The following is a 9,394-nucleotide window of genomic DNA, read 5'->3' as shown; positions in this document are numbered from 1 at the left end:
CCCAAACTTGATAAGCGACACACTGCCTGTTGTAATTTCTGAGGTTGAATAATGTGTTTTTGGTTTGCAAACAATTGGATTTTATGTACAAGAAACAACAAATATTATGTTCCCATGGATACAGTGAAAGAAACTCGTTTTGTAGCCTTTTTTTAAACTAATAAGCGCTTCATGCGCTGTGTATATTTGGATTTTATCGTAACTATCACTAGATTACGTTAATACGGAAGTAATTTTAAAAATAAAAAAGAATTTCCAGGCAGACTCTGTGGAGTAGCCATTTCTGTCTCAGTATGCAACCAGAAGTTTTGTTTTTCTGTAGTATCAAATAATACACCGACATCATTATTATTATTATTATTATTATTATTATTATACACCCGGCGGTATGAAGCGTCGTTTCGTTGTTTTTAGGGGCGGACAGTCTGTGCCAAAACTTTTTTTTTTTTAATTCTTTGTGTTTTTTTAACCTTTGTGACACTTTTCCAGTCCGTGTCCAATTCCCGTATGTGGCTATGGACACAAACAGATTATAAATGAACGCTTCCTGTCTTACCTAAGTGCTGTGGGCAGAATTAACAGACAGGTTACTCCCCGTTTTTTCCACCCTTGCGACAACCGAAACAGTGATTGTCCCGGTGCCTGGACTTACCTCCACGGAGTTTGAACAGCTGCTCACAAATTCAAATCACTCAACACCTCAACGAGTCTCAGGCGCTTTTCTATTTCAGCTTTTGCAGGTAAGAGAAAATATATTACACATAACATTATTAATTACTCATGATGAGCTTTATGTAACCACTTAAGCAAAAAAGCTGTTCTTTTTGTTGTTGTTGTTAAATATAGATTTAATTTCAATTTAAAAACATAATAGCTTTGTGTAGTGACTGCACTGTGTTCTGCTTTTTAGTAGTTTGTCAGGTTAAAATCATTAGCATAAATACACATGGTGAATATATTTGTTTCTTCTTCATAATATTTTGTTGTTATTCATGACATATTTTCTACATTCATGGATTTACCCACCTAAATGTTTCTCCACTCGCTGTATCCACAGACTGGTCCTGTTCTTCATTCAAGATGAATTTCACATGGAAAAGATTCAACGTTCTACTTTCCCTGTTCCTGTGTGTCTCAGTGACTGCTGTGCTTTTGAATCCTTCCTGGAATTTATCTGTGTATTCCTTTGGGCACTGGAAGTTGAGCTTTTGTTCCTGTCTCAGCTGTTTAAGAGATGGTGATCCTTGGTTTAGGGCATTGATCGATGCCTCTCCTAAACCCTTTTTGTCCAGAAAACACAAAACCTCAGAGAATGACTTCAACTGGTGGAAGGTAAATATTAAATGAGACAGCACAAATGTTTTGCCACCATAATTAACTTTTCACTCCATTCCAGAGCTCATGCTGTCCCCTCACAACAGAACAGTGGTTCTCAAACTGACAGCATCATGCTATTTTTTGCCATCATATTTACTCAGCTTAATTTCACTTGCCAGTTTTCATATTATCATCCACACTCCACCAAGTCTCTGTTCCCCAGCAATGGGGGCCATCCCACAGTTTGCGAGCCAGAGTGTTAGAGGAACCAGTTCAGCCGCTCATTGCCTCTGGCTCTCTGGACTCCGTGGGGGCTCTGTCTGGGGTCTCCCTCCTTCCCCCTCTGGGGTGTGCACATGGTTGCCATCAGGATGTGTGGCCTTGTGTCTTCTGAGCTCCTAGTGGATCGTGGATAGGCCAGGTCCCCTGAGTCCTTCCCTGTTTGCCTCTGGATCACAGAGGGTGTGGTTGCAGTTTCTTGCCCTCATTAGTGAGTACATTCCATGACAGAGGCACACACACACACATTACTGCAATCCACAGCAAGATTGTGTGTATGTGTGTATATATATATACGTGGACAGATATGTGAATATGTGCATGAATGTATGTATATCTATCTTTCTTCGATTCTTTTTTTCTCCCCTTTGTTTTTCTTTTTTTACTTTTTTTCTCTCTTTCTCTTTAACCCTCTTATCCCTTCCATCCTACCTGTCAGGCCTGGCATGACAAAATAAAATTAAAATTAAAAAACAAACACAAGAGTAGCCTATAGAAAACTTATAGAGCTGTTCTTGTTAAAGCAAATATGTTTGGTACACCAATGCATTTGGATCATCATTCCAATTTTGAAAACTGCCAGACATGACAGGCTTAAAAAAAAAAGTAATAATAAATAATAACCAGCTATGTGTCCTGATGAATTGTTTCTTTCATTAGTCTTATTAGAAGCATTATAACTTAATATATTGTGGCAACTCCCTCATATTCACTACAATAATTCTACAATATTCAATACAAAATTTTTTGCTTTCAGCAAATTTATGTCACAAACAAGCCATATTATGACAACTACTGGTAGTGTTTTCACACTTGTGGTAGCATGAGACGGACTCTATAACCCACACAAGTGGCTCAGGTAGTGCAGCTCATCCAGGATGGCACATCAATGCGATCTGTGGCAAGAAGGTTTGCTGTGTCTGTCAGCGTAGTGTCCAGAGGCTGGAGGCGCTACCAGGAGACAGGCCAGTACACCAGGAGATGTGGAGGAGGCCGTAGGAGGGCAACAACCCAGCAGCAGGACCGCTACCTCCGCCTTTGTGCAAGGAGGAACAGGAGGAGCACTGCCAGAGCCCTGCAAAATGACCTCCAGCAGGCCACAAATGTGCATGTGTCTGCACAAACGGTTAGAAACCGACTCCATGAGGATAGTATGAGGGCCCAACATCCACAGATGGGGGTTGTGCTCACAGCCCAACACCGTGCAGGATGCTTGGCATTTGCCAGAGAACACCAGGACTGGCAAATTCGCCACTGGCACCCTGTGCTCTTCACAGATGAAAGCAGGTTCACACTGAGCACATGTGACAGATGTGACAGAGTCTGGAGACGCCGTGGAGAGTGATGTGCTGCCTGCAACATCCTTCAGCATGACCGTTTGGCAGTGGGTCAGTAATGGTGTGGGGTGGCATTTCTTTGGAGGGCCGCACAGCCCTCCATGTGCTCGCCAGAGGTAGCATGACTGCCATTAGGTACCGAGATGAGATCCTCAGACCTCTTGTGAGACCATATGCTGGTAGGTTGGCTCTGGGTTCCTCCTAATGCAGGACAATGCTAGACCTCATGTGGCTGGAGTGTGTCAGCAGTTCCTGCAAGATGAAGGAATTGAAGCTATGTACTGGCCCACCCGTTCCCCAGACCTGAATCCGATTGACCACATCTGGGACATCATTCCTCGCTCCATCCACCAACGTCACGTTGCACCACAGACTGTCCAGGAGTTGGCGGATGCTTTAATCCAGGTCTGGGAGGAGATCCCTCAGGAGACCAAACGCCACCTCATCAGGAGCATGCCCAGGCATTGTAGGGAGGTCATACTGGCATGTGGAGGCCACACACAATACTGAGCCTCATTTTGACTTGTTTTAAGGACATTACATCAAAGTTGGATCAGCCTGTAGTGTGTTTTTCCACTTTAATTTTGTGCGTGTCTCCAAATCCAGGCCTCCATTGGTTAATAAATTTGATTTCCATTGATGATTTTTGTGTGATTTTGTTGTCAGCACATTCAACTTTGTACAGAACAAAGTATTCAATGAGAATATTTCATTCATTCAGATCTAGGATGTGTTACTTAAGTGTTCCCTTTATTTTTTTGAGCAGTGTGTGTGTGTGTGTGTGTGTGTGTCTGGATGTATGATATGGATATAGATATGTATTGGATATTAACAACAGTAGCAGGATGGTGGCAGCAATTACTAGGTATTGCAGAGTATGGAACAGAGTATAAACCTGAGTACTGCACAGAGTTGTAAACATTAAGGCGGTATTGCACATGATGGAGACAGTAATGTCCAGGTCAGCAGATGTTTAAGGTTCTAATGGACCAAGTGCAGAAACTGTTCTTTAGCCTGATTGTGCAGGCCAGGTGATGCGCTGGGTGGGAGGGATCACTAAAATAACCTTCCTCTGTTATGTGTGTCAGCACTTACAGCAGGAGAACCGCAACTTCACTTTCTTCAGTGCAACAGTGGACAAGCTCTTTGAGACGCTCCCACTCATTTCAGAAGATGTGGAACCGAGGCCTGATCGCTGCAGGACTTGTGCTGTAGTGGGGAATTCTGGTCATTTGAAGGGATCCCGTTATGGCCCTCTAATAGATTCTCACGATGTCATAATAAGGTAAAAATCATGCAACCTAAAATTCATTTAAGTTGGAATATTATCTCATCATATCAACTTAATTTAAATGTGATGTAACTGTATGATATTTAAAATGTGCTATTTAGAATCAACCGTGGGCGTACCAAAGGTTATGAAGCAGACGTTGGAACCAAAACAACTCATCATGTCATGTATCCAGAGAGTGCTATTAAACTGCACAACACAACAAATCTTGTGTTTTTTGCATTCAAGATAGATGATTTACTGTGGCTCCTCAAGACCTTCAGTCCAGGGTAGGTCAAACATACTGTAGCTAATAGAGTAAATTACCATTGACCACTTAACACTTACGCTGTTATGATTTGCTCTGGATCTCATCTATTTTGTCAGTGTAATTGGAAGCCAACTTTGGCATGTAGCATAAACTGTAGCATGCCTTCAAAATACTTGATTAAAGTAGGGTAAGTAGGGTTATCACCAATTAATTAGAGAAAAAAATAGCTTATTGGAATATAACTACTTAACTACTGTTTTTCTTTTCATCAATTTTTGTTTATTGTGTAATTGTGCTTTCTCTTTTGCTGTTTTCATCTTTTTTACCTGTAAGGCGACCTTGAGTGCCCTGAAAGGCGCCTATAAATAAAATGTATTATTATTATTATTATTATTATTATTATTATTATTATTATTATTATTATTATTATTATTTAACATGGCATGCATACTTAATTATATATGCATTTTTTGGGCATTGATCCATGTAAGTTCACCATAACAATTAAGCATTTTATTCAGTAACTAGTGTTAAGTGATTAGAATATAACAATCAAAAGCAAATATAACAGTTAACATATTTCAACAGAGATGGTACTGTGAACTCAACGAACATAGCTAACAAGAATTTGGTGAGTATTTTGTTATATATTTTAAAGAAAATGACTCTAAAATGATATATCGAACGTCATCTAGTTTGAAAATTAATTGTGAAATGGCTGTGCTTGATTAATAACAGGTGATGATCCTCAACCCAGCTTTCATGAAATACATTCATGAAGATTGGTTGGGAAGTGATGGTGCTTATCCTTCCACTGGCTTTCTGACTTTGGCTTTAAGCTTGCACATATGTGATGAGGTAGGTTTACATTATCATAGTAGTGGGAGTCAAAGAAATACTAGCAAAGCAGGCTGCTGTGCAATTAGTACATATATTGTAAGTACTATTTTCAAACTATTCTAGAAAACCCGAGTACATATTTTTGGCTATTTCTTCTTCGATGGCATTTTTAGATACAGCACTGGAATAGTCTATGAAAAAGTTTTACATTTTGGGAAATGCATGTTTCAGCATTAAAATGATCAAATTTAATACCACTCTTGCATCTGTATGTTAAATATAAAGCTGGAGTAACCATGTAGCTTGAATTAGCTTAACACCGGAAAAAATCATGCTCAGTCGGAAAGTTAATTAAAGTAGCATCAAAACACCTCTGCTGCTGACTAAGTAAAGTATGTGTTTTTATTTGTACATAGACGAAAGTGTAGGAATGATAATGTTTACCGCTTTCTCCTGTCTGAATAAACTAAGCTAATTTTTTGGATGCACCAGCTTCAAATATGATTATATACATCAAAACATTAACACTACTTGGTATTCATTCAGCTGATTTTCATAAGCTTTAAAGTCTTTTTAATTGTGATTTGTTGAATGTACCTATAAAGTTTACTGTGATGCTTATTGCTTCAGCAAATGTTTGGCAAAGATACTTTCAGTTAAAAGACAAAAGCTTGAATTTAATTCATATATATTCATATTTTTTTCTCCACAGGTCAGTGTTTTTGGGTTCAGGGCAGACAGGGATGGAAACTGGAGCCATTACTTTGAAGTCCTCAAAAACAAAGATTTAGGAACAGGACCTCATTCAGGAAAACATGAATATTCAATTATTGAGCAATTACACGAAATGGAGAAAGTTACATTTTACAAAGGACATTAATTATTGTTCCTCTTTTCCCCTTTGTCTTTCTGTGATGTGTTTGTTCTTTTTTACTGTTATTTATTTTGCATTTCAGTGTGTTCATGTTTAGAAGAGTCTTTGGTTTTACAGTAGTTGCATGAAACTGAATCCTATGATTCAAATCCACAGATTTGCTTTTCAGGTTAATTGGTGATTCTAAAAAATGGGTAGAATGTGAATGTTAATGGTTGCAAACAGCCATAATAATTTAAATATACTGGATATGAAGTTAAACTGGTAAGAACATTCTCTTGGGATTTATTATATAACCATTACAACCGTCAAACACTGCTATATTATCAAAGACTTCATAACTGCAATTATCAATATTAATTCAACATTAATTAACACAAAACACATGTTCTATATGTTTTTTAATTGTTATTATTAATTATTATTAATTTATTTATTTACTGAACATAGACATTGCAGAATAAAATCTCCACAATTCCTGAATATACATATCATCTAGCTAATCAGCGCGAATATCTTAATTAAGTGTTCAATTACTCCAAATTGACACATTTTGGTTGGTTCACTGTGTGGGATATTGTATTTATTTATTTTTTTTATTCATTTGTGTTGTTGTAACAGGCACCGGGCCGCAGCGGTGCCCGCGAACCGCTTTGTAGACAGCTAAAACAATGAAAACCAAAGGATGACAAAGAAGAAGCTGTTTGTCATCTCTAATTTCTCCTCAGCCATATTTATTAACACATCACATGTCATTCACTGTTAACACTGTCCAATTTAAATCAGCATCATCTTGCTGTACACACATATATATCTCTCTTTTTTTAGACATATTTTAGTGCCCATAAATCACATATTTCCATCAAATGCTACATCTTGTCACAATATCTTCTTCCCATAACCCAGATTAACACTCTGGTCAGTACTGTACCTTAACTGTACCTTTAGAAAAATACTATCACGTATTTCTGGTCTTCATGTTAAACAGCAGCATGTCAATAAACACAAACTTTTAACTTAAACATATTGATGAATTTGTACATTTTACTCTATTACATTTTACACTATTAATTTGCTTCCCTCCTGCTCTCTGACGGAGACGGTCGCATTCTATCTCTCTCCCTGCCCTCCCTATCTCTCCTGCTTGCTGCTTGCTGTAAGAGCGTCTCTTACACACTGTCTGAATAAGAATATGATTAAGAGCAACATGGACCTGGCAAACTGGGCCCTAAACACCATTGATCGAATTTTGTCCACTATGAGATCGGGGAAAGGGGAGCCTACATGTTCGAGTGGAACAGACCCAGTTGGATATGTCATGGATTCTTGGAGTTCGTGGAGACCTGTGTGCTTCTCAGTTCTGGAGATCGAGGACGTTGAAGACGTCTACATATTCGGCTATTTGGTAGCGGTATCTCTTCTGTTTGGGCTCACAGCATACCTGATTTACCGGGAAATTAAGAAAATCTGTGCAGCAGTTCGACATCTGCCGAGGCTGCAGACCCAGGTGGATGGGCTGTGCAGAGCCGTACAAACTCAGACTTAAAGCCTGTTGGACCTGAGCCGTAAAGCGGACGGATAGTCTAGCTGAGAACGTGCTTCCAGGCGAGAGGGGTTAGATCTGGAGATAAGGTTCGGTTCTGCACGGTGAGGACAGTAACAAATGAATTTGGAATATTGGATTTACTGAATGGGTTCCCCAGTGAAACTGAAGGCTTTTGGAAAAAACAAGCAGCCTGTTCCAAAACATCTGCATTATCAGGAATTCGGCTCCCTAGCCGGCCTTGGGCTGGTAATCATACAGTATCTCTCCAGGGCTATGTGTGACAGTCGCTCTTCCCCTCAGCCCTCTCTGTGATTTTTGAAGCTGGATCTGGTGTACCGTGGCTGCTGATGAAATTCCATCACTATCACATCTCTGTGCAATATTATATTATTCATACTGAACAATATCTATCACTCCTATATTGTGTAATATCCAGTATTCATTCACTAGTGCAATATTCATTCAACAAGTGCAATATTCATCATCTTCATTATTATATGTATACACGCATTTACTTTCCTACAATGTACAGATGCACCAATGTAGGTATGTATGTATATATTTTATACATTCTATTTTTTGTATATTTTACACATTGTTTATTTTCTGTATATCTCTTGATCACATTGATTATACTAGATTATAATATTTTTATAATATTTCTATTTTCATTTTAGAGAGTTTGATTTTCTGTTACATGGCACTGAACAGGAGTGGCCCTCCAATCTCATTGTACATCCTGTATAATGACAATAAAGGCATTCTATTCTATTCTATTCTATTCTATTCTATTCTATCAGCGAACTGTTTTGGCTAGGAGCTGGCATCTGGCTCCACAATGCCCCCCATCCTTCCCCACCATATTGCTATCCTGGCTTTAAATGTGGAATTGTGCTTTGCTAAGGTGGGTTTTTTGGACCCTGATATGGTGCTCATCTTGAGCACCATACCAGATGACTTTTTTTTTAACCTAACTATCCCATGATGTGTGTTTGTTTCCTTTTCCGGGGACTGATTGTAGCCGCGGCACCAGTGTGGCAGCGGCTGCGGACACCCATCTCCTCTATGTTAGTCTTGTCTGTTCTTCTCTGGATGGTTGTTCCAATTTCGTTATATTATGACAGAATGTCATTATATAATTTGTTGTATAATGATTAATTTCGTTGTATGTATAATGACAAAGTTCTATTCTATTCTATTCTATATTCTATTCTACAGTATGTGTGTATATGTACATGTGTGTATTGACACTGATACAGTTGCAGCCACCTAAAGTTGCCGCATCCAGCCAGACGTCGGCCAGCTGAAGTCCAGCCCCCAGCTGGCCGACGTCTGGCTGTCGTCCGGCTGGAAGTCCCCCTCCTTCTCCTGGGCGTCTCTACTTTCCAGCATGAACACACCCCTTTCCCTCAATTGTAGACTGTCACCAAAAGGTGGCGCCTTCTTAACAAAAACGTTGAGTTCTGTGATTCAAAAAAGTTTTGGTGAAGTAGCAAATTTTGAAAACCTAAAATAGATGCCTAAAATTTTTGTCAGTATGACCTTTCACACATTTCCATTGCGAATCACCAAAAGATTCCTTTGTTTCACTTCATCTTTTAACTAAATAAGTAAATAAATACAGTAGGTTAAAAAAGAAGCGGTGCTGGTCTGAGCCAAC

The 9,394-nt window shown here is 39.0% G+C and overlaps 1 protein-coding gene across 1 annotated transcript; it reads left to right on the top strand.

Annotated features, from left to right (window-relative positions):
• Positions 1-581: 581 nt before the first annotated feature.
• LOC115788413 (CMP-N-acetylneuraminate-beta-galactosamide-alpha-2,3-sialyltransferase 1-like) lies at positions 582-8,142 on the top strand. The gene is made up of 7 exons (XM_030741421.1): positions 582-740; positions 1,058-1,332; positions 4,022-4,218; positions 4,326-4,493; positions 5,063-5,105; positions 5,213-5,332; positions 6,027-8,142. Exons 2-7 carry the CDS (start codon positions 1,081-1,083, stop codon positions 6,192-6,194), a joined length of 948 nt encoding a protein of 315 aa, XP_030597281.1. The 5' UTR covers positions 582-740; positions 1,058-1,080; the 3' UTR covers positions 6,195-8,142.
• The last annotated feature ends 1,252 nt before the right edge of the window (positions 8,143-9,394 follow it).

Source organism: Archocentrus centrarchus, chromosome 11 (genome assembly GCF_007364275.1).
Source record: "Archocentrus centrarchus isolate MPI-CPG fArcCen1 chromosome 11, fArcCen1, whole genome shotgun sequence".
Classification (NCBI taxonomy): domain Eukaryota; kingdom Metazoa; phylum Chordata; class Actinopteri; order Cichliformes; family Cichlidae; genus Archocentrus; species Archocentrus centrarchus.
This window is presented reverse-complemented; position numbering and strand designations above follow the sequence as displayed.